Consider the following 26,211-nt stretch of genomic DNA (forward strand, 5'->3'; position numbering starts at 1 on the left):
TGAAAACTTAAAGGAATACGAGCAGATTGGTAGATTAACTGGTTGCTACAAGTTGCCCCTAGTTTAAGTGGTAGAACCTGGGAAGGAGTTGATGGAGATGTGGGGAGAAGACAGGATCTCGCCAGATTACGAACACCTGACTTATGTACAGCCTGTACGAGCACTTGGGAGACCAGCAGAATGGATTTGCCAGCTGCTACGGGACTGCAGGCATCTTCTGCTGTGGAACCTCGGATGGTGGCTACATTTGAATGGTTGAGTTAAACAGCCTGGTTTAATTATACACTGCCTTATGTTTTTATTTAAATATATTGCCAGGGCGGCCACACTTACGATGTGCAAACTGTTTAGGTTATGAACAGTTCTCAGGAACAGAACCCTGTCATAACCTTTGGTAGGGGGTGGGGGGGGGTGGTGATGGTGGCAGGGGGTTTAGAGAGCTGTAGTGGGATTAATGCAAGATTAACATAAATGGGTGCTTAATGGTTGGCACAGTCTTGGTGGGTGAAGGTCCTTATTCTATGCTGTATGATTCTTGCTATTGCAATCTGCCCTCGCGATTTAGCCTGGATGTGTTCACTAGGAAGAGAGCTTTGTAGGTAGAACAGCTGCCAAAATAGGTAACCACTGGTTCCTGTTGCCACTTAGATTGTCTCGTGCAAACCCAGGGAAAGATTGACACGTGGTGTAGAGCTACCCACAGGAACCTCAAAACAACCAGGGCTCCCATATAAAGCAAATGATGAGATTGCAGAACCGTACATTAAGATAGTTGAAAGCTCATCATCTCTTTCACCCAGAAATGATTAAGAAAATGACAGAGCACACTCCACACCAGGGTGGTCAAGGTGGTCTTTTCTTCCCCATTTAGCTACTTATTGCAGAATGCACATGACTAATTACAAAACACACCAAGAACACTGAATTGAAGCATTATTTTAACTTAAAATAGGTTAGCATTCAATTTGTTGGCAAGTTAATTAAGAATGTACTTTATGCTGCACTCTCGAGGAATAGTTACAGGATAATGAGAATCAATTTGCTTGACAACATAAGAGTAGGAGTTGACCATGTGGCCCTTTGGTCCTACCCTGCCATTCAATGTGATCATGACCAATTGGACCTTGGCCTCGGTTCTGCCTCTCTGCCTGTTACCCATGACAGTCACCTGCCCCACAATCCAAAAATCTCTCAGCCTTGACTATTGTTCATGATTCAGCCTTCACAGCTCCAAAGAATCAACCTTATCCCATCTTTCCCAATTCCGAAACAATGCCCAATTCTAAATACCCCCCAAAAGGGAAAAGTCTCAACACGTGGGAGGGAAGGGTTAGATTGATCATGAAGTAGGTTTATATAGGTGGGCACAACATTGTGGGCTGAAGGGCCTGTACTGGTCTATGTTCTCTCTCTCCTGTCAAGTCCGATGGACCCTTGCACATAGAACACTACAACACAGTACAGGCCCTTCGGCCCACAATGTTGTGCCGACATTTAATCCTGCTCTAAGATCTATCTATCCCTTCCCTCCCACAGAGCTCCCTATTTTTCTTCTAGAAGAATGAGTCACCGAGTCACTCAGTACAGAAACAGTCTGTCCGCCCCCCAGATCTACGCCAACCAAATCGGAGGTGTTCTTATCAACTTCAATGAGTGTAGACCCAACCTGTTCAACCTTCCCTCCCAAGAAACTCCTTCACCCCAGAAATCAATCTTGTGAACCTTTTCTGAGGCACCTCCATTGCAAATTATATACAGTACAATAAGGACATCTAGTTTAGGAGCCGTGGGGTAATGATGCGGTTCTACAAAACTCTGGTTAGACCACACTTAAGAGTACTGTGTCCAGTTCTGGTCGCCTCATTATAGGAAGGATGTGGAAGCGTTGGAAAGGGTGCAGAGGAGATTTGCCAGGATGCTGCCTGGTTTAGAGAGGATACATTGAGGAGAGACTAAGGGAGCTAGGGCTTTACTCTTTGGAGAGAAGGAGGATGAGAGGAGACATGATAGAGGTGTACAAAATATTAAGAGGAATAGATAGAGTAGACAGCCAGCACCTCTTTCCCAGGGCACCAATGCTCAATACAAGAGGGCATTGCTTTAAAGTAATGGGTGGGAAGTTCAAGGGAGATATCAGAGGGAGGTTTTTTTACCCAGAGAGTGGTTGGGGCATGGAATGTGCTGCCTGGGGCGGTGGTGCAGGCAGGTACATTGGTCAAATTCAAGAGATTACTAGATAAGCATATGGAGGAATTTAAAATAAGAGGGATATGTGGGAGGAAGGTGTTAGATAGTCTTAGGTGAGGTTTAAACGTCAGCACAACATTGTAGGCCGAAGGGCCTGTATTGTGCTGTACTGTTCTATGATTCTATAGAACGTACACAGGAACAATGACTTTTTTTTTACTATTCATGAACAGCACTCATTTCTTCATCTAGTTTCCAAACTTTTAGCAGATGCTTCCATTTCTCCCCTCATTCATACTGAACTTACTCACTTTGTGTCACAAAACTTTGCCCAATGGCATAACAATGGTCACTTAGGTATCACGGAGTGAATGGACTCACAGATATGGCGCTGATCCGACGAGGCTGGGTGCATACGACTCTGCACAGAGAGCCCATTCCTTTCTCGATGTAGTCATCCAGGATGAACTGGGTCACCTGTGTGGTTTTCCCACAACCCGTTTCTCCACTTATGACAACCACCTGATTCCCGTTTATCAAGTCCACCACTTCCTGCAATACAGATTTTGTAAAAAGAAAAAGGTCAGTAAAGGACTACATCTGAGACATTACAGTGCTACATCAATGTTCCTGATCTTCCATTACAGTTTGAGGAACAAGGTTGTGTCATGTTCTGCAGCCTTTGGTTTGTGCTTCAATTCATTCCCATCTCTAAAGAGTCAGCTGTAGCTCAATATTACTGCTCCCACCTGTCAGAAGAACTAAGACACGGGTTCAATTCCGGCCGCTGTCTGTAAGGAGTTTGTACATTCTCCCTGTGTCTGCGTGGGTTTCCTCCGGGTGCTCTGGTTTCCTCCCACATTCCAAAGACGTACAGGTCAGGAAGTTGTGGGCATGCTGTGCTGGTGCTGGAAGCGTGGCGACACTTGCGGGCTGTCCCCCAGAACGCTCTACGCAAAAGATGCATTTCACTGTGTGCTTCGATGTACATGTGACTAATAAAGAACTGCAGCATTAGGTGTCACTCCAAAGACCCCAGCACATAATTCTGACTGACATGCACATGGGAAAGACTGAACTAATGGAGATGCTGTCAATCAAATAAAACACTGGGTGAAGATAAGAGATCTGAATGCTCCCTGATGTCCCAGCCAGTACTTATCCCTCGCCCAACTCTTCACACAGTAAAGATTCTGGCCAACTGCATTCGTGGAACCAGAACTTACTCTACTAGGTGAGAGGTGCCGCAACAGCCTCTCGCTCAGTCTCAGAAAAACTAAAGAGCTGATTGTTGACTTCAGGATAGGGAAGGAGGGCAAACATGCGCCAGTCTACACTGGGGGAAATCGGCAGTGGAGAGAGTCAGCAGCTTTAAATTCCTGGGTGCTAACATATCGGATGACCTGTCCTGGGCCCAGCACACAGATGCAATCATAAGTAAAGCATGCCAATGTCTTTACTTTCTTAGGAGGTTAAGGAGGTTCAGCTTGTCACCGAACACTCTAACAAACCTCTACAGATGTGCTGTTGAAAGTGTCCTGACCGGTTGCATCATGGTCTGGTACAGCAATTCGAATGCACAGGAACGCAAGAAGCTGCAGGGAGCAGTGGACTCTGCCCAGTACATCACAGTCACATCCCTTCCACCATCAGTAGTGTCCTCAGGAGGCACTGCCTCAAGGAGGAAACATTGTTAAAGATCCCCACCGTCCGGGCCATGCCATCTTCTCGCAGCTACCATCGGGCAGGAGGTACAGAAGCCTGAAGTCCTACACCACCAGGTTCAAGAACGGCTACTTCCCTTCAACCATTCACTTCCTGAACCAACTGTCAAAACCCTAATCACTAGTTTAGCAACATTATGACCACTTTTATCACTATGCACCAAAATGGACTTTGTTTCTCTTTGTTCTAATCGTGTTCTTTCTTGTAAAAATTGTGTATAATTTATGTTTATGTTTTTTCTTGTGACTGCTGCTTACATGATGCTATGTGCCTCTGATGCTGCTGCAAGTAAGTATTTCATTGCATCTGTGCATACATGTACTTGTGCATGTGACAACAAACTCAACTTTAGACCTCTTCCCCTAACATGAATGACACCATTTCAGAATTAATTCACCAGCCGTAGAAGGCTTTGCGATAGCCTGAAGTCTCGAAAGGCACAAGTCTTTCTTCATAATGTTGAGGAACCACTAAGGGAACATTCTATTTTCGATCTAGTATTGTGCAATGAGAAAGGGTTAATTGAGAACCTGGTAATTTAGGGGCCTTTAGGCAATAGTTATCACAGGATAGAATTTTATGTGAAGACTGGAATTTAATTCAATCGGAAACCTGGGTCTTGCATCTATCCAAGGAAACTACAAGGTTAAGAGATGAGAACTGGCCATGGTAAATAGTGAAAGGTATGGAAGCAAACGTGCAATTGCTAACATTTAAAGAATGGTTTACAGCAAATATATCCCATTAAGGCACATAACCCCAGCATGAAAAGTAGTCTGAGAACTGCCAATGAAAAGGTAAAGATAGTATTAGATCAAAACAAAAGGAGCCAAAGAGAGCAGCAAACTAAGAATTGGGAAAATTTCTTAATTTTGCAAAAACAACAGCAAGAAATTGATAAGAGTAATCTGGCAAGAAACGTCAAAAACCGTAAAGCTCCTATACACGTAGGAAAAAGATTGGAAAAAGTTAATATGGGACAGACACAAAAATTATATTGGGGACTGAGTAAAAGGCAAAGAAATTAAGGAAATATTTTATGACCGTCTTAGCAGAAGAAGCTACAGAAAACCAAGAAATAACGAAGAACTACAGGTCTAACGTGAATGCAGACCTGAAGGAAATCAGCACTGGCTGAGAACAAAATATTGTAGGAATTAATGCGGTTGAAGGCTGACCAATTTCCTAGACCCCTCGATGGGCATCCTAAGGCATTCAAAGAGGTGGCTATAGAGACGGAGCATGAACTAGTTGTCATCTTCCAAAATTGCATAGATTCCCATACCACTCCCACAGACTGGAAGGTGGAAAATGTAACTGCAGTATTTAATAAAGAAGTGAGAGAGAAAACTGAGTACTTCAGACTGTTCGCCGGACGTCAGGAATATAGAAGATGCTAAGTGACGTCAGAGCTCTGAGAAAATACTAACACAATGAGGCACGGATTCAGGAAAGAGAAATCATGTCTGAGGTTATAACTAACTTAATAGATAAGGGACAACGAGTGGATGCGGTATACTTGGACTTTCAGAAGGCTGATAAACTTAATCTATATGGGATTCAAGGTAATAAATTGACATTCATTGAGGATTGGCGAATGGACAGGAAAACAGAAGGAATAAATGGATCACTTTTGGGTGGGAGGCTACATCTAGCGGAGTGCCACAGCGACTTTCATTCAAGGGACGTGGGCTTCGCAGGCTGAGCCAGCATTTAATGGCCCGTCCCTAACTTTGCTCGAGAAGGTGGTGGCAAGCTGCCTTCTTGAAGCGCTGTAGTCCCCGAGGTGAGGGTATCCCCACAATGCTGTTAGGGAGAGTCCCAAGGAATTGTTGCTGGGACCCCGACTGTCCACAAAGTACATTGATGGTTTCAATAAGAAGAGTAAATATAATATATCCAAGTTTGACGATGATACAAACCTTGGTGTTAGTATATGGGTTTCCTGAAGGAAGCATTGGCTTCAAAAGGGATAAAGACAAGTCAGGTGAATGGACAAGGACAGTAGAATGAGGAAAAATCTGTGGTCATCCACTTCATCAGAGAAAACAGAAAATTATGGAAGGTAGAAAGGGTTAGTGCTCAATATGATGTTAGGCAAGGTAAAGGGGTACGTTGGTCTTTATTCCAATGGGATGAGTACAAGAGTACAAGTGCCTTACTGGAATTTTAAACCTCACCTGGAATATTGTGTACCTGTCTAGTTTCTTTACCCAAGGAAGGAGATACTTGGGATAAAAGTGAAAAAAGGATGTACCAGATTGATTTCTGGGATGAAGCGCTTGTATGAGAGATTGAGCAGACTGGACCAATACACACTACAGTTCAGAAGAACGAGATGATTTCATTGAAACATACAAAATTCGTACAGTTATATGAGTGATGTTTCTCCTGGCTTGGGTGTCTAGAACTAGGGCATGCATTTAAGGTGCGAGGGGGTAGGTTCAGAACGGACGTGAGGGGTACGTTTTTTACTGAGTGGTGGATGCCTGGAATGCATTGTCTGATGGGGTGGTGGAGGCAAATTCATTGGGGGCTTTTAAGAGGGCCTTGGATGGGCACATGAATGAGAGGAAAATGGAGGGATTTGGGCATCCTGTAAGTAGGAGGGATTAGCTATGTCGGCACAACATTGTGGGCCAAAGGGCCTGTTCTGTGCTGTACTGTTCTATGTTCTAACTGGGGATCACAATTTTTAAATAAGGGACCAGCCAATCAGGTTCAAGATAAAAAAAAATCTCTTCACGCAGGGTAGAGTATCTACCCAAGAGAGCTTAAGGCTCAGTAGATAAGCATGTTCAAGGCAGAAACTGATGTTTAAACACAAAGTGAATCAAGGGACATAGGGTTAGTCCAGAAAAGTGCACAGAGGTAACAGATCAAACGTGATCAGATTGCACAGTGGAGCAGGCTCATTCCTGCTTTTATTTCATATTCTTGTGTTCCTTTCAGATGAATTGCTCAACCAAAGCCCTGTCATCTCTCAGAGGGACACAGTAGATCCTGGTATACACGACCTTTTAGGACAACTGAGGTTGAGGTCTCTGGAACTTTAGGTAGATTGTTGGAGTTGTTTTCTTTTAGCTGAGACATCCAAAAATTTTCAGACAGTAGATGAGAAGGAGAAACACTGCAGTGGTCTGCAGTCAGGAAAGGAAGCGAGGTTTCTTTCCCTCAACGTTCATGAGGAAATCCTGTGGGTTTTTCCAACAATCTGACTGATTCACACTCACCACTGCAGATACTAGCTTTTAATTCCAGATTGTTTAATTTACTGAATTTAAGCTCGTCCAGCTCCCCAGGAGGGAATTGAACTCGTGTCTCTAGACCATTAGACCAGGCCTCTGGATCATCTGTCCAGTCATATAAGCATTACACTACTGTAACCTTAGCCAACCCTATGCTCAGTCATAAATACAGCTCCCAGCTAAACCACCCGATAATTCTAAATAAAACTACCCACTCCTGTATATTGTACAATAAACTAAATATATCCCAAACTCCAATGACATTTTAAACTGTCTTGTCCGCGACACAGGAAATTGGGACTAGCTGGGTGGGCATTGTGGTCGGCATGGACTGGTTGGGCTGAAGGGCTCTATGATAGTTGATCATCTATCTCAATACCACATTCTCCCCTTGCCCCATGATCTCTAATGCATTTAATGCCCAGAACTTTATCTATTTCCTTCTTAAATGTATTCAGTTCAGTAAATTTAATTCAAGGGAAGCTTTAAATGAAAGAGAAATCATGGAAAGAGTGAAACGTTTACGCAAATTGAGGCGAACGGGCCAATATTGAATCACTTTCCACAAGTAACCTTGAGTAGTGATAATGTTGCCCCTTGAAGTTCCGTCCTGGAATAGCAGGTTAAATGCAAAAGAATTTCACAAGCAATAGCGGTTACTCTAGTGACTGAAGCAAAGACATTATCCATTCACCACTTCACTGCCAAATTCGGAAAGCCTGCTGATACTGCAGCCTCTCTGGAATGACCTGATGAATGACATGTTCAGTAATGCGATCATATCTCTGCACTGAATAATGGGATGGGGACAAATTTTTAATCTGTGAGATCGGCAGTAAATCAACTAACAGCTGTTCCATTTAGAATTAGAGTTTGCAGGTTTCTGAGCAACGGGCTTTAGTTATGACAGCAGTCACCGTCAAGTATCCATCCCATGGGCACTTACAGTGCAAAGCTTCTTCACGTAACAGTGCCGCTAAATGCACAATGAGAACGGGAAACCAGGCTGCAAGCAGAACCTGGAGTTGAACTTATTCCTTTGGTGACACCCACTCCATCTTGTGTTGCTTCAGATTCTGACCAGCTACAGATTTATGACAGCCATGAATGTTCTTATGCTCGAAAATCTAGTATACAGATAAGAAGTGGATTAAAAAATGAGCTATTGGAGGAATTCAGCAGGTTAGGCAAGAGGGAAATCGACAGTCAACATTTCGAGTTGGAAGCCCTTCACCTGGACTACATCGGGATCAGTCTAGACGAAGGCGCTTGACCCGAAATGTCAACTGTCCATTTCCCTCTGCACTGCCCGACCCGCTGAGTTCCTCCAGTAGCACATTTTTTGCTCCAGATTCTAGCACCAGCAGTCTCTCCTGTCTCTAAAAAGTTATTAACAGCCACCACTGTACCTCCAGCAATAACGCAGATTGTACATCTCAGGATTGTTTTACAATTCCAGACAAATCATCCTTTACTCCGACTGTGAGATTAGGATAAAGCAGGATCTTCTGGACATAGGTTCAGACATTGTTGATGCACAACGTGCACTCTCCAATGAATATTGAGCCAACATAATCAAAGACCCCACCCACCCTGGGCATTCTCTCTTCTTCGGGCAAACGACAGAAAAGCCTGAAAGCACATACCACCAGGCTCAAGGACAACTTCCATTCTGCTACTATAATGGATTTTAGTAAAACATTTGATAAGGTTCCTCATGGAAGGTTTATTCAGAAAGTCAGGAGGCATGGGATCCAGGGAAATTTGGCTGTGTGGATTCAGAATTGGCTCACCCATAGAAGAGGGTGGTGGTAGATGGAGCGTATTCTGCCTAGAGGTCTGTGACCAGTGGTGCTCCGCAGGGTTCGGTTCTGGAACCTCTGCTCTTTGTGATTTTTATAAATGACTTGGATGAGGATGTGGAGGGGTGGGTTAGTAAGTTTGCTGATGATACAAAGATTGGTGGTGTTGTGGATAGTGTAGAAGGTTGCTGTAGATAACAACAGGATATTGATAGAATGCAGACCTGAGCTGAGAAGCGGTAGATGGAGTTCAACCCAGATAAGTGTGAAGTGATACACTTCAGGAGATCGAATTTGAAGGCAGAATACAAGGTTAATGGCAGGACTCTTAACAGTGTGGAGGAACAGAGAGATCTTGGGGTCCACATCCATAGATCCCTCAAGGTTGCCGCACAGGTCGATAGGGTTGTTAAGAAGGACTATGGAGTGTTGTCCTTCATTAGTCGGGGTATTGAGTTCAAGACCCGCGAGGTGATGTTGCAGCTCTATAGAACTCTGGTCAGACTACACTTGGAGTATTGTTCGGTTCTGGTCGCCTCATTATAGGAAGGATGTGGAAGCTTTAAAGAGGGTGCAGCGGAGATTTACCAGGACGTTGCCTGCATTGGAGAGCATGTCTTATGAGGATAGGTTGAGTGAGCTAGGACTTTTCTCTTTGGAGAGGAGGAGGATGACAGGTGACTTGATAGAGGTGTACAAGATGATAAGAGGCATAGATCGAGTGGACAGTCAGAGACTTTTTCCCAGGGCGACAATGGCTAACACAAGGGGACATCATTTTAAGGTGATTGGAGGAAGGTATAAGGGTGATGTCAGGGTTAAGTTTTTTTTTTACAGAGTGGTGGGTGTGTGGAACGTACTGCCTGCAGAGGTTGTGGAGGCAAATACATTAGGGATATTTAAGAGACTCTTAGACACATGAATGATAGAGAAATGGGGAACTATGTGGGAGGGAAGGGTTGGATAGATCTTAGAGCAGGATAAAATGTCGGCACAGCATTGTGGGCTGAAGGGCCTGTACTGTGCTGTAGTGTTCTATGTTCTAACACGATTGAACGGTTCCCTAGCACAATAAGCTGGACTCTTGACCTCACAATCTACCTCATTATTGCCTTGCACCCTATTGTCTGCCTGCACTGCACTTTCTCTGTAACTGTAACACTTTGTTATGCATTCTGTTATCGTTTCCCCCTTGTACTACCTCAATGCACTGATGTGATGAAATGATCTGTATGAATGGCATGCAAAACAGTTTTTCACTGTACCTCAGTATGCGACAATAATAAACCAATTTATCAATTTTAATTTACCTACTTAACTTCTCTGTATATTATAATTCTAAAAAACATCACTTACATGTTTCATGGAGTAGGAGGGGAGTTTTTCCCGAAATTTCTGAGAAAATAAAGGGAATAAAACTGATTAAGAAAACACAAAATGTTATTGTCAATGTTCAAAGGCAGCAAATAAATTAACAAAATTGGATTGTTAAAAGTATTTAATTGGTTTAGCTGTAGATTGTAACATGAATTGAATGTACTAAGTTATAATAAGACATTGATGATTGAATAGGAGCATGGCAGAAAGCAGATGCTGAAACAGAAAATTCTGGAAAACACTCAGCAGGTCAGGCAGCATCTGTGAAAAGGAAATCAGTGTTAACACTTCATGTCAAAGACATTTCATCAGGAAGGAAATGAAATTTGTTTGAAATACAGATGTAACTAATTCTTTACTGCACACTTCTTATGCATCAATGATTACTTTCTCAGCCAATGGTGACCATTCATTCAGCTACAACCCTAAGTTCTACAATTGTCACCTTAATTTCTCTTTCCTCCTTCAAAATATTCCTTGAATTACCTTTTCAACAAAGTTTCCAATAAGCTGGCCTTGTGTGACTCTGCCTTGTGTCTTAGGATGTTCTTCCTACACTATGCAAACACAAGTTCTGATTGATGGCATTGTTGTAATGGGAAATAATTGGGCCATGTACTTAAAAGGTTCAGACGTTAGAAGTCAGATGTTTGCATCCTCTTCAAAGAGAGGAATCAACACTCACTTCATCATTTTCTGTGCAGGAGAATTCAGAATGATAGCACCTTTCTTAAATGTTTACAAACACAAATTCAGCTTTTTAATTGGTATGTCATCAAGAAATGTTCATGTGTAATATAAATGAATGTTGCCAAAAAAGGAAAAAAAAAGCATTATGAATGTATTTCTGCAAATTGAACACCATTCTGATTGAATGACTTTCTATTTAATCTATTAGAGGCAACACTGGTACAATGGGCTCTTTTTACGCTGATAGTTTCTGCTATTCTCTCTCAAGGCTGGAAGTGGCTATCTTGTAAATTGTTTTGATGTGCCAACGTATTATCAATAATATTCAGGACAATAGGAAAGCAGCGAGTGTGGAGTTAATTGGATAGCTATTGAAAAGTGCCTTGGTCCCATGACTCCTTAAGTCTAGTCCTAGTCCAATAGGAGTCCTATTAAAAGCAGCCTTGAAAATCTTTTCCCGTTTCCTGTAATTACTGCGTGGGCTCTCTGAATGAGATTACTAAATTATGAGTAACCATCAAATAATTCAATTCGCAGAGAACACCTGCAAATACTAGAAAGATATGTCCCAATAATTTGGGTTGGATTTAAATTGAAGCTTCTCATGATGAGATGGCAAGGTACATTAAACCAACCACACCACCTAGAACATTCATTCCCTTTCTGCTGTCGATAGAAACTTTATATAAAATACAGCAGGTAACTGGGAAGGTGAAACAGATCAGAGAGATGGGAAAGGAATATAAATGCCTCACTGATTTAGCCTTGGCTAGATTTATATTCCCTACTTATTCTCGACATCCCAGCACAAATCTCAAGAGCAATACCTTCATCTCCAGGTATCTTGAATTAGTTGTCTTCTTCAGAAGGTCTTCCTTCAGCTCCTCATCCAAAAATACATCCCGAGTGATGGTTTCAAAGAGGTACTCCAGGTCAGCACTGGTCTCCGGTTTAACTTCTTTGTTGACTGAAGTGGAAGAACTTGGACTTCTAGGAATGGGGAAAGGACAGTTATGTCCAGAAAGGAATAAAATAACTAACCATTAATAAAAATAGAAACTGGCCACAGATAGCAGCAAGATAAATAATCTTCTTTATTCATGCTAGAACTTAAAAGATTTTGCAATTCCACAGTTCCTTCCGTGACCTCAGGACGTCCTTAAGCATTATACAGCCATTAAAGAAAGCACAGCAGCCAACGTACAAACGGCAATAATGAAAAGATAATTATTTCAGGTGAGCAGGGATAAATATTTGCCAAAACACACCATCTTTGAAATTAAACATGTGCCTCAAGTTTAACACCTCAATCAATGCAATTGCCTCCCAAGCCAGGGATTAGAATGAACCCGTGGTGCTTTGGATGGCATTGGTACATACTCTTCAACTGAATTACAGTCATCCTGATTCTGCTTGTTGGGAGATGGCTGGAATCCATTGAGGACACAGCAACAGGTCCCTTAGAAAATTACTTGATCAGGCAGATTCAAAGATTTTAAGAAATAGTCTACTTTTCCACTGTGAAGGCAGAAATATCAGCATTACAAGGGAGTCTAAAATTACAAATGTAAAAAATTAGCAGATGCAATACTGTGTTTAATCATCGAGTTATACAGCATGGAAATAGGCCTTTGGCCCAACTCATCCATGCTGACCAAGGTGACTTCCTGAGCTTGTCTCATTTGCCTGCACTTGGTCCTCATCCCTCTAAACCTTTCCTACCCATGTACCTGTACCAATGTCTTTTAAACATCGTAAGTGTACATGCTTCTCATCATTTCCTCTGGCAGCTCATTCCATATACCCACCACTCTGTGAGGCAAGTTTTTCCACAGAGGTCCCCTTTAAATCTTTCCCCTCTCACAAACCCATGCCTTCTACTTTTAAATTCCCCTATCCATCTTTCCATGCTCCTCGTGCTTTTATAAACCTCTGTAAGGTTAACCCTCAGCCTTCTGCAATTCCAGGTAAAAAATGTCCCAGCCCATCCAATCTCTCCTTAAAACTCAAGCCTTCCATTCCTGGCAACATATTTGTGAAGCTTTTCTGAACCTTCACATTATCAAGTTGTAATGATAATGACAGTGAAAATGTCAAGGGTTTTTCATCATTACATCACGGATCTGACAGCAGTTCCTGGAATACATCCAAGGTAGTTTGTGACTGATTCATAGTTCCAATGCCAGACAGACTGTTTTGCACCTACTTCCAGGACGATCAAGGAAAATCAAACATTTAATATTCTCATCAGAAAACTTTCAACTGTTCTCAACAAACAAAATCATTACACTTTGATGCACAAGGCACAAGTGATATTTTAATAACATCCTGCATTATAATTACTTCTTTTCAAGCATGCTAGCTCTAATATAAACCTAAAAGTTAGTGTATTGTTGTTCAAGTTAGATCCAAAATTCTGGGCTCTCCAGTTTTTTTTGTTAAATGATTTGATAAGATTTCTTTATTAGTCACATGTACATCGAAACGCAGTGAAATGCATCTTTGCGTAGAGTGTTCTGGGGGCAGCCCGCAAGTGTCGCCACACTTCCGGCGCCACCACAGCATGCCCACAACTTCCTAACCCGTACGTCTTTGGAATGTGGGAGGGAGCAGGAGCACCCAGAGGAAACCCACACAGACACAGGGAGAATGTACAAAGTCTTTACAGGCAGCAGCCAGAATTGAACCCAGGTCGCCGGATTTCAATTCTGTCTTAATCATGAGTATACATTTCAAAATTAGTTGTATGCTCTGCAAAATGTTTAAAATTGTGCATTATTTTTCCTAGTCTGTAAACATTTTTCAACATGGTTGGCTGCTCAGCTAGCGTAATAACAATATTCTTGAACATCTGTAATTTCACTGAGCTGATCCCTGACACCAACTAACACCAGAAAAAGTCTATGCCACAGAGCTCCCTACATCTTTGGGAGCAGCAAGTGCTATTGCTACCCACAAAACACAGGACAACAGTTAGAGAAGATGGTGAAGGAGAAAATAATGGGTGTTAAGATACACAAATCTGTCGGTACTGGTCATTTCAGCAAAACTAAAGAGCTGATTGTTGACTTCAGGAAGGGGAAGGAGGGTAAACATGCGCCAGTCTACATTGGGGGAATCAGCAGTAGAGAGAGTAAGCAGCTTTAAATTCCACACCACCAGGTTCAAGAACAGCTACTTCCCTTTAATCACTTGGTTCTTGAATCAGCCGGCAAAACCCTGATCACTGCAGTTTAACAACACTATGATTACTTTGCACTAAAATGGACTTTTGTTTGTTCTAATTGTGCCCTTTCTTGTAAAAGTTGTGTGCAATTGATGTTTAATTTTTCTTGTGAATGCTGTTTATATGATGTTATGTTTCCTGTGATGCTGCTGCAAGTTTTTCATTGTAGCCCGTGCAGATGACAATAAACTCGACTTTGACAATCCTGGAGAACTAAGAAGGATGGGACATGACATTCCATGGACTGAGTCTTGTTTTTTTAAATAATTCCAGAATACAGATACTGAGCTGTTTCTCCTTTGGAAGGAACGAAGAACCAGAGGCATCGTTTCAGAATAAGTGGTTTCCCATTTAAGATTGGAATGTAGCAAATTTCTTCCTCAATAGGTCTTGGGTCTTTGGAATTCCTTACCTCAGAGAGCTGTGAAGGCTAAATCACTGAACGTGTTTAAGGCAGAGAGAGGCGTACAGTAGAGGTGTTGAAGATTATGGAGAATAGGCAAATGAAGCTTACTGAATGGCGGAGACTTGAAGTGCCACATGGCCCACTCCAACTCTTATTTCCTATTTGTTCCTACGTCACAAATTTTTCCAAAGTTCTAAGTAACTCTTGAGAAAAACAGGACTCTGACATTAAATTTTAAACAGACATTCAGAAACTAGTGAACTGAATTAGGCATGTGAGATAGTTTGAGCAAACAGTCACAGTGGGGGATGGGAGTAGGGTATTTACCATTCTGAATGGAGATGCAGGTGGAGATCAAGGGAAAAAGGAGAAAGCACATTTAAACTGGCAATGGGATTGTTGCTTTAGCCTGGACCAGTCTGAACTCATGCTCTCTAGAAAAATGTGCAGCAGACCATCCAAATAAATGGGATAAAAGTGAATCCAAGTTCAATAAACCTTTACTTCAGAGCAGCAGAGTTCAACCAACACGCCATAGTGGCAACTCTCCCACTTAAATGTTAATGTGCACTGCATCCAATCAACTTATTTCCCATGCATCCACTGAGAAAATATTTAGGTTCTCTGACAGTAATGCAAGTTAATATTCTGCAATACTTCTCACTTATCAAAAAAGCAGAGGCTATGGGCTGTTCAAATAAATCTGGGTTGACACTCATATTAGAATATGACAATTCTGTTTGTTCTACTTCGAACAGTTATCTAACCTACTTCACAGCTCCATTCTAACAACAGGGGTGCTGAGGTGGGCAACCTTTACTTGTTTTTAAAATCAGCATGGCACACGGGCTACAGCAATGTGCTGACTGGGCCACAGGTTGAGAAATACTGCTTCAAAGAAACACCGTTTAGAACAAAATCCAACCGAGTTACCTCCAGTTCCAGCTCGAGTCGGCTGACACAGAGGAACGTTGGTCTTTGTAGTCACTCCGCGTCTGGACAGAGTTCAGTAGTCGGGTGATGTGCTCCTCTCGAGCTTCATCCATCTGCACTACTGCTCTCTAAGGAAGGAAAAAATAAGCAGTATATGAATTCATTTCAGCCAAAACATCGCAGTTTAAGTATCGATTAAAAGAACAAGTCATTGTTGAGTTAAAAATAAAAACACAGGATGTTCCAGTTCTAGTGGAAGGTTATCAATCCAAGCCATCAATTATACTTTGTCCCACAGACCATCTCACGCTAGCCCTTTCTCTTCTTATATCAAGTTTCCAACATCCACAGCATTTGCTTTGGACTTAGGAGAATAATTAAATGCTAACTTGCCAAATTCTCGAATCACTAGCAACATGGAAGAGTCAGAAAAAGTACGTACGCCTAGAAATTCAATTGCACAATGCAATTTTTTTTTGTTTCAAATGTATGCATTTGAAAATCAAATTCTTCTGGAGCGAAGCAGGACATCCATTCCTGGGTCATTCTGCGCCATTTCAAAATTCCACTGGACACTTCAAGGCTTGAGTCACCCTTAGACACCAAAACTTCTGTTTCAGGGCACGTAAAGTAATGTCAATCCCCATACAATGCTCATTCAGGAGCAGTATGGGGAAACTGGACCTGTGCAGGACATTCCAGGAAATACTTGGCTTTCCCAACATTGTTCCATGCTGGAATCTAACGAGTGCTTCACCTGCCATCTTCTCTGTAAATGAGGTAAGGGACATTTTTGGCAAGGCTAATGTCACAAGAGCAAAATTGTATCTCAATTGTATCATTATTATTCACAAATCATTCAAAGAAAACAACTATTTCCCATTTGTTAGCAAAGGCCAGTTTCAAACTGTAATTGGGTGGGGAAAGAGAGGGGTGTTAAGACGTCAGAAGAAAATTCAGAATGCATCTAATACCTGGTCATGATGAGAAAAATGTCTCCAGATCTCAATCGCACAACTACTAATGGCTCAATTGTTACTCTGTGTATTGCTATTTGAAAGTCTAATTTTCTGGATCTAATTTTAAAACCTACTACTTCAAGCATTTAAAATGTTACTTTAATTCTACTATTTAACACTACTGTACCACAGTTCAATTACAGAACTCAAAATTTCTAATTCCTCTTAGACAATATATTCAACAGAACAGTCTAAACTAACAATTAATTTCATCGATATTTATGTATTTTTTTGAAACAGTAGAGTCAGCACATCAAGGCAACTGCTTATTATGTGGTAGTTTGTAGCTCTGTAATTCCCTTATCTTGTCAGATTTGCCATGTCTCCAATCATCATGTGACAGATTTTATTTCCTCTTTAAGGATAAAGGAAGAGAAATTGGTTTCCACTCAAAACATGCATGAGTATTCGCTGCCAATTGAAGTTACCTCTCATTAGTTTCTACTGAACACAAGATCAAGAACAGGGATCTGGCATTTGGCCCCCACACCTGCTCCAGCCTTCAATAAGATCACTGCTCATCTTTTACTTGCACACTTTGCTGCATGAATCTCAAACCACTTGATAGCCAAAAACATTCATCTCTGTCTTGAATGTATTCACCCACTGAGCCTCCACAAGGCTGGGGCCTTTTACCCTGGAGCGTAGGAGGCCGAGGGATGACATTTACAGAGGTTTATAAAACCATAAGGGGCATAGATAAGGTGGATGGTCAGTCTTTTTCCCAGGACAGGGGAGTCTGAAACTAGGAGGCAGAGGTTTAAGGTGAGAGGGGAAAGATTTAAAGGGGACCTAAGGGGCAAGTTTTCAGACAGAAGGTGGTGGGTGTATGGAACAAGCTGCTAGAGGAAGTGGTAGAGGAGGGTACAGTTACAAACTTTAAAAGACATTTGGACAGGTACATGGATAGGAAAGGTTTAGAAAAACATGGGCCAAATACAGGCAAATGGGACTAGTTCAGGAGGGCATCCTGGTCAATGTGGACAAGTTGAACCAGAGGGCCTGATTCCATGCTGTATAACTCTATGACTTAAACTCTCAGACCAAAAATTCTAAAGAGTCACCATTCTTCAGGTGAAGTGAGTTTCATCTCCTCCCTGTCCTGAATGGTCAGCCCCTCATTTTGAGACTCTGACCCCTGGTTTTGGACATGCAGCCAGTGCGAACATCAACTCTGCATCCACCTTGTCGAGCCCTACACGTTTCAATGAGATCTCTTTCATTCCTCCACATTTCTTGTAGTAACAGTCTGCTTCATTTACCTTTCTATAATTTCCCCTACTGCTCCATCACAGGGATCAATTGGGAAAGCTTTTGTTGCATTCCTCCCTTGCAGTACACCTTCCTAATGTAGAGTGGACCTACATACAATATTCCAGGTGCAGTTTCACCAGGGACCCACGTAACATTTCTTTATCTTTATTAGTCACATGTATATCAAAACACACAGTGAAATGCATCTTTTGCGTAGAGTGTTCTATGGGCAACCCAGAAGAGTCGCCACGCTTCCGGCGCCAACATAGCATGCCCACAACTTCCTAACCCGTACGTCTTTGGAACGTGGGAGGAAACCAGAGTACCCGCAGAAAACCCACGCAGACACGGGGAGAACGTACAAACTCCTTACAGACAGCGGCAGGAATTGAACCCGGGTCACTGGCACTGTAATAGCGTTACACTAACCGCTACACTACTGCGCCTGCCCTAATGAACAGATTCTCTGGTTACCTAATTGCCATTTGTGAGAAATGGCTATGCAGAAGTTGCCTACTGTGCCTCTGTACAATTCCATTGTCTTCTGTTGTACTGTCGGTGTGGAGGTCTGTAATAGACAGTGCCTGATAATCACACACAATTAACACCAGAAACCTCTCGTACGCTAACAGATGAACTCTTGATCTCCCAATCTACTTTTTCGTGGCCCTTGCACTTTATTTGTCCACCTGCACTGCACTCTCTCTGTAACTCTAACAGTATGTTCTGCATTGTTTTTCTTTTTACTACCTCGATGTATTTATGCATTGCGGGATAGCACACAGACAATAGCTTTTCAATGCATCTCAGTATACATGACAACAATAAACCAACTTCAAGACACATCTCCCCCACTTGTGCTTGATCCCCAAAGGTCGCAGCTCCTCTCATTCTCCCCACACACACACACTCTCTGGCCTGCTGGGCATTCCACCTCCACACCAACAGTACAACAGAAGACAATGGAATTGTACAGAAGCACAGTAGGTAACTTCTGCATAGCCAATTCTCACAAACGGCAATGGTACAGCAACTGCTCTGCCCGGGACCCCAAGAAACTAAAGAGAGTTGCAGACGCAGCTCAGCACATCACAGAAACACTCCATGGACCCTTGTCTACACTTCTAGCTACCTCAGTAAAGCAGCCAACATAGTCAAAGACTCCACTCACCCCGGACATTCTCTCTTCTCCCCTCTCCCATCAGGTAGAAGATACAAAAGCTTGAAAGCACAGACCACCGGGCTCAAGGACAGCTTCTATCCCGCTGTTATAAGACTATTGAACATTTCCCTAGTACAATAAGATGGACTCTTGACCTCACAATCTACTTCATTATGACTTTGACCGTATTGCCTACTTGCACTGCACTTTCTCTGTAGCTGTGACACTTTACTCTGCATTATGTATTGTTTTACCTTGTACTACCTCAATGCATTGTGTAATGAATTGATCTGTATGGACGATATGCAAGACAAGTTTTACATTGTACCTTGGTACATGTGACAATAATAAACCAATTCCAATCCCTTTTATCTGATCTGCAGCATTTTGCTTTTATACTGGTTCACCTTGATCTCTCGGTGGGTTTATTCAGCAAATACAGAAGTCCCTAGGTCCAGTCTCAATCTATCCAGAGTTAACAGACTTCACTCTGCAGAGCAGCAATGGTACAGCTTTGACTGAAACTGGATTCTCTCTAGGATTAGGGAGAATAAAATATGCCAGAGTTCTTTTTTCTGATAACTATCCAGCACCCCACAAGAGACAGGAAACAATCAGGCTAGACTGTAATAAAACTTCAGTCAAACATCCTGTGGATTCTGAGGCCATCTGTGGGATGGGACCTCAGCAAGCAGTCATCACTTGAAATCAAAATTAAACTGTTCTGCAATATCAGTAGCAAATTTGACAAATGGGAATCCCAGGTATTCATTCTAAATCTCAGAAAATTAAACACAATAGTGTGACAAGGACATCTGGTCCCTAAATGACATCACTGGCTCACACAAAAGCAAACATTCAGAGCAGGGCTTTTTTTTTTTGAGTTGCATGGAGGAATTTGCCAGAAATCAGCCAAACCAGTTCAAAAGATGAAAAGCATTTTAAGTACACTACATTCAGTCCGCTCAAGTTTCCATGACCTTTCACGATGCTGAGCAAAATATGGCTCTGGATGTTAGCCATGTCTACAAAACTAGCCACAGCCCTAGTCTGAATTAAACTGCTGGCAATTAAACTTGCACAGAGGAGAACTAGTAAGAACTTTTAAAGTATCTTTTCTATTTATAAAGACACAAGTAGGCACCTTCTGAAAATGTTTATTTACTAACAACTTTACTACTCTACACTAATACAACTTGTAAATGGTTATGCATTAGCTTTTAAAAGTTAGATTCTGTCATTTAAAAGAGGATTATTCCATCCTGAGGTACACAGCCTGAAAAAGCTTACTCGTAGTTTTAAATCTAAATTCATTCGCAATAACACAGTGTCAAGTTATCAGGGATTTCTTTAAATGAATTGTAAAATCTTGCGGAAATATTCTTCCATGAGGAGGAATTTCTTCAGCCAGAGGGTGGTGAATCTGTGGAATTTGTTGCCACAGAGGACTGTGGTGGCCAAGTCATTGGGCGTATTGAAGGCAGAAACTGATAGGTTCTTAATCGTTAAGGGGGTTAAGGGTTACTGGGAGCAGGCGGGAGAATTGGGTTGAAAAAAGGATTAGCTGTGGTTGAATGCTGGAGCAGACTCAATGGGCCAAATGGCCTAATTCTTCTCTTATATCTTATGGTGTATTGTGGCATCTCAGCACAAATGCTATTTTTCCCAATATACAAATTAATTTGAGTAGACATGGGGTAGTGCATCCTACTCTATGGAGAAGGACATAGTGATTGAAGAATTCAGGTAAGGGGACACTGGAATTCGAGAACAAATTACCATCATAGAGGTGGTGCAGGTTGAAACTCTCTGCTCTGGCATTCTGTGGTCCAGCAACTCCCGTGGTCTGGCATTTTTTGAATCTGTAGTACAGCTCTGTACCAATTAACTAATTGTAACAAAGGTTTCAGTTAATTTTAGATTTTAGCTTAATCTGTAGCTAATTAACCGACCAATGCAACTTTCGCAATCTCAGCCGACAATGTTTCCAACTTAAGGAAACTCTGGGTCACAGACAGTTCTCAGAAACCTCCAGCTTGCATTTTCCACAACTGTCCCACCATAATTATCATAAACAGTTGCCCTGCTCAAAGGAAGATGATCAGGGGACAGTTTCTGTAGTCAGGGCTTCCTGTGGTTCAGCACCAGTCAGGTCCCCAGGGTACTGGACGAGAGAGTTTCAACTTAGTGAGTTTAAAGATGGATACAATAAAACTCCAATAAACTAGTATCCGATTGTTCAGAAATCCCAATGCTTCCACATCGGGCTCTCTCATTAATACTTCCGGTCTACTACCTGTATATCTGCGAGGTTGGCTGCATGTTACGCAGAGTGTGGCCAGAGTCAGGGCAAGGAGTGTCAAACAAGCTCAAACTTCCAAGCTAGAACTTACTGGGGTTCTTTCCCATGCTCCCCTGAAACTCACCTGATTCACTGGGAAAGTATATTATAGTAAAGTAATGTATAAGAATAAAGCCCAATAAAAGAGTGTTGGAGCAATAAAGAGCAACATCCCATGGTCCAGAAAATCTGCTGGTCTGGCAGAGCCTAAAGGCTTCTAGATTGTCAGAGTTTCACTGTAAATCCTCAGGGCCTGACCAGATGTATCCCAGCCTATAATTGAAGGCAAGGGAGGAAATTACTGGGGCTTGGACATAATTTTTCAAATCTTCTCTGGCCACAGATGGAGAATAACAAATGTGGTACCTATAATCAAGGGCAAGGATAAGCAAGGTAATTACAGGCCAGGGAGTCTAACATCAGTGGTAGGGAAACTATTGGAAAAAAAATTGAGAGGAACAGGATTAATCCACACTTGGAGAGACAGGGATTATTCAAGGATAGTCAGCATGGTTTTACTACAGGGAAATGCAGTCTATTTCGATTGACTTTTGACCGTGTGTTGATGGAGATGGTGTGGCTGATGTCGAGAACACAGACTTCAGCAAAGCCTTTGACAAGATCCCACATGGGAGATTGGTCCGAAAGACTGATGCCCTCAGGATGTAGGGCAAATTGGATCCAAAATTCGCTTGGTGATAGGAGGCAGAGGCTGATGGTGGCAGATTATTTGTGCAAATGAAAACACATAACCAATGTGCCCCAGTGATTGCACCCCGGATCGTTGCTTTTCGTTATATACATTAACAATGTAGAATGTACGATTACTAAGTTCATAGACGACATGAAAATCAGTGGCATTGTTGATCGTGAGAGCAGCATTTGGCTGCAGAACAGTAGTGATCAGTTGATAAGTTGGGTAGAGCTATAGTAGATGGAATTTAATCCAGAAAAATGCAAGTTGATGTATTTTGGGAGGATAACAAGGCTACGATATGCACAATGAATGGTAGGACTCTAGGAAGTATGAGTGTCCACATCCAAGAATCCCCAAAGGTAGCAGCAGCACATATAGATAAATGCAAAACACGATAATGCTGGAGGAACTCAGCAGGCCAGGCAGCATCCGTGGAGAAAAGCAGGCAGTCAACGTTTCCGGTCAGGAGCCTTCTTCAGGACTGAAGTTAGGAAAAGCGGAAGCCCAATATATATGTCAGTCAGTCCTCAGCCTCCTCCAAGCACAAACTGGAGGAACAGCACCTCATTTTCTGTCTTGGAATCTTGCAGCCTAGTGGCATGAACATTGAATTCTCCCACTTTAAGTAATCCCCACCCCGCTTATCATCTTCCTTTTCCAAGCCTCTCTCTCTTTTTCTACCCCCTTTTTTTCCCTTTCTCTCCTTACCTTTGACCCATCCCCCAGTGGATCTGCTCTCCCTACCTGCCTATCACTATCTCTTACCTACATCTACCCATCACCACCTTGTGCCCACCCCGCCTCCCCTCTATTGTCCACCTATCACTGCTTTGCTTTTCCCTCCTATACATTGGGCTTCCCCTTTTCCTATCTTCAGTCCTGAAGAAGGGTCCTGACCCGAAATGTTGACCACCTGCTTTTCTTCACAGATGCTGCCTGGCCTGCTGAGTTCCTCCAGCATCATCGTGTTTTTCATCTAGATTCCAGAACCTGCAGTCCTTTGTTTCTCTCCCTCTTCACAGGTAGATAGTTAATTGCCTTCTTCAACTGAGGCATGGAATACAAGAGCAGAGAGGTTATAATATAACTGTAAAATGTCAGTTAGGCCGCAGCTGGAGTATTGCGTGCAGTTCTGGTCGCCACACTATAGGAAGGGCATGACTGCACTGGAGAGAGCACAGAGGAGATTCACCAGGATGTTGCCCCCGATGGAGCTTTTCAGTTTAGAGGAGAAATTGAATAGGCTGGGTTTGTTTTCTTTTGAGACAATTAAGTGATACAAAACAGATCGGGGGAAAAATAGGATATATATTTTGAGAATTTTTTTTCTCCTTATCAGAGCTGTTGGTTTACTGTATGGGATGGAAGATCTAGAGAAGACTTGAAAACCTTTGTTTACATCCAGGTGGTTAAAATCTGGAACACACAGCCTGAATGGATGATGGAGATAGATATTCTAACAGCATTTAAATATTTAGAGGATATCCCCTCTCCATCCATCCCCCTCTTCCCTCTCCCCCTTCCCCCATCTCTCCTCCCCCTCTCTTTCTCTTCTCCCCCTTCCCCCACCCACTCCCCCTCGCCTTGCCCCGCCCTGCCTCCCCTTCCGCCCACTTCCCTCCCCATCCCCCTGTTCCCTCTCCAGCTTTGTTCGCCCTTCATTCCCCTTTCCCCCTCCTCTTCCCCCCACTCCATCACCCGACTTCCTCCTCCCCTTCCCCTCCTCCTTGCCCCCCTCCTTTCCCTTTCCACCTCCCCTTCCCCCCCTCCTTGGCCCATCCTTCCCCCCTCCTTGCCCCCCTCCCCATCCCCCTTTTCCCCCTCCCCCTCCTTCCCCCTTCCCCCCACTCCATCGCCCACCTTCCCCCCTCCCTCTTCCCCCCACTCCATCACCTGCCTTCCCCTCCCCCCTCACCCCTGCCCCCTCCCCTCCCCCCTCCTTGCCCCCCTTTCCCCCTCCCCTTCCCCTCCCTCTTCCCCCCTCCTTAGCCCTGTCCTTCCCCTTCCACCCTCCTTGCCCCCTCCCCTCCCCATCCCCCCTTCTTGGCCCCGTCCTTCCCCTTCCACCCTCCTTGCCCCCCTCCCCTCCCCATCCCCCTGTTCCCCCTCCCCCCTTCCTCCCCCTTTTCCTTTCCCCTATTCCGTCGCCCGCCTCCCCCCTCCCCTTCCCCCTCACCTCCCTGCCCCCTCCCCTTCCCCCCCTCCTTGGCCCGGTCCTTCCCCTCCCCATCCCCGTTCCCCCCACCTTTGTTCCCCCTCCCTCTTCCCCCTTTCCCCTCCCCCCCACTCCGTCGCCCGCCTTCCCCCTCCCCCCTCCTTTCACCTCCCCCTCCTCCCCCCTTCCCCTCTCCTTGGCCCCGTCCGCCTCCTTCCCCCTCCCCTCCCCACTCCCCCCTCCCCTCCCCACTCCCCCATCACCCCTCCCCCCTTCACCCCTCCCCCTCACCCCTCCCCAACCCCTCCCCCTCACCTCCCCCTTCACCCCTCCCCCTCACCTCCCCCTTCACCCCTCCCCCTCACCTCCCCCTCCCCCCTTCACCCCTCCCCACTCCCTCCCCCCTTCACCCCTCCCCACTCCCTCCCCCCTCCCCTCCCCCCTCCCCCCTTCCCCCTCCCCCCTTCACCCCTCCCTCCCCCCTTCACCCCTCCCCACCCCTCCCCCTCCCCCCTTCACCCCTCCCCCCTTCACCCCTCCCCACTCCCTCCCCCCTTCACCCCTCCCCACTCCCTCCCCCCTTCACCCCTCCCCACCCCTCCCCCTCCCCCCTTCACCCCTCCCCCCTCCCTCCCTCCCTCCCTCCCCCCTTCCCCCTCACCTCCTTCCGCTCCTGCTCCTTGCTCTTCTGGCCCTGCCGCTTCGCGTACCACAGCCCGATGTCTTTGCCCTTCAGGTGGCCCGGGTGCCGGCCCCGGCCCCCTCCGCCGCCGCCGCCGCCGCCGCCCCCCGGGCCGAACCAGCCCCCCGCGGCCGAGGAGCCGCCGCCGCCGCCCCGCCAGTGACCCGAACTCATCCCCAGGCCGCCCGGAGCCGTCGCCAGTCAACGCCGCCCGGCACCGGCGCCGCCCGATGGCGTCACGGCCGCCCGTCCACCGCTGATGGCGTCACAGACAGTTCTGCCCTCACTGCCTGACGTCACCGGCACTGCCTGAGGAACTGACCCAGCACAGACCAGCAGGGAATGGGGGGTATAACAACATTACCAGCACAGACCAGCAGGGAATGGGGGTATAACAACATTACCAGCACAGACCAGCAGGGAATGGGGGTATAACAACATTACCAGCACAGACCAGCAGGGAATGGGGGTATAACAACATTACCAGCACAGACCAGCAGGGAATGGGGGGTATAACAACATTACCAGCACAGACCAGCAGGGAATGGGGGTATAACAACATTACCAGCACAGACCATCAGGGAATGGGGGTATAACAACATTACCAGCACAGACCAGCAGGGAATGGGGGGTATAACAACATTACCGGCACAGACCAGCAGGGAGTGGGGGGTATAACAACATTACCGGCACAGACCAGCAGGGAATGGGGGGGTATAACAACATTACCGGCACAGACCAGCAGGGAATGGGGGGTATAACAACATTACCGGCACAGACCAGCAGGGAATGGGGGGTATAACAACATTACCGGCACAGACCAGCAGGGAATGGGGGTATAACAACATTACCAGCACAGACCAGCAGGGAATGGGGGGTATAACAACATTACCAGCACAGACCAGCAGGGAATGGGGGTATAACAACATTACCGGCACAGACCAGCAGGGAATGGGGGGTATAACAACATTACCAGCACAGACCAGCAGGGAATGGGGGTATAACAACATTACCAGCACAGACCAGCAGGGAATGGGGGGTATAACAACATTACCAGCACAGACCAGCAGGGAATGGGGGTATAACAACATTACCAGCACAGACCATCAGGGAATGGGGGTATAACAACATTACCAGCACAGACCAGCAGGGAATGGGGGGTATAACAACATTACCGGCACAGACCAGCAGGGAGTGGGGGGGTATAACAACATTACCGGCACAGACCAGCAGGGAATGGGGGGGTATAACAACATTACCAGCACAGACCAGCAGGGAGTGGGGGGTATAACAACATTACCGGCACA

General features: G+C 44.5%; 1 protein-coding gene across 1 annotated transcript in view; it reads right to left on the minus strand.

The window, feature by feature from the left end:
- Window positions 1–25,131, minus strand: part of dhx36 (DEAH (Asp-Glu-Ala-His) box polypeptide 36) — a 95,922-nt gene extending 70,791 nt beyond the window's left edge. The window contains exons 1-5 of the mRNA XM_052018192.1: window positions 24,884–25,131; window positions 15,595–15,722; window positions 11,857–12,019; window positions 10,319–10,357; window positions 2,569–2,739 (exon numbers count right to left, since the gene is read on the minus strand). Of these exons, the coding sequence (XP_051874152.1) occupies window positions 2,569–2,739; window positions 10,319–10,357; window positions 11,857–12,019; window positions 15,595–15,722; window positions 24,884–25,078 (696 nt within the window). The 5' untranslated portion in view covers window positions 25,079–25,131. The remainder of the gene's footprint in view (window positions 1–2,568; window positions 2,740–10,318; window positions 10,358–11,856; window positions 12,020–15,594; window positions 15,723–24,883) is intronic.
- Window positions 25,132–26,211: the final 1,080 nt, after the last annotated feature.

The sequence above is a fragment of the Pristis pectinata genome, chromosome 6 (assembly GCF_009764475.1).
Source record: "Pristis pectinata isolate sPriPec2 chromosome 6, sPriPec2.1.pri, whole genome shotgun sequence".
NCBI lineage: Eukaryota > Metazoa > Chordata > Chondrichthyes > Rhinopristiformes > Pristidae > Pristis > Pristis pectinata.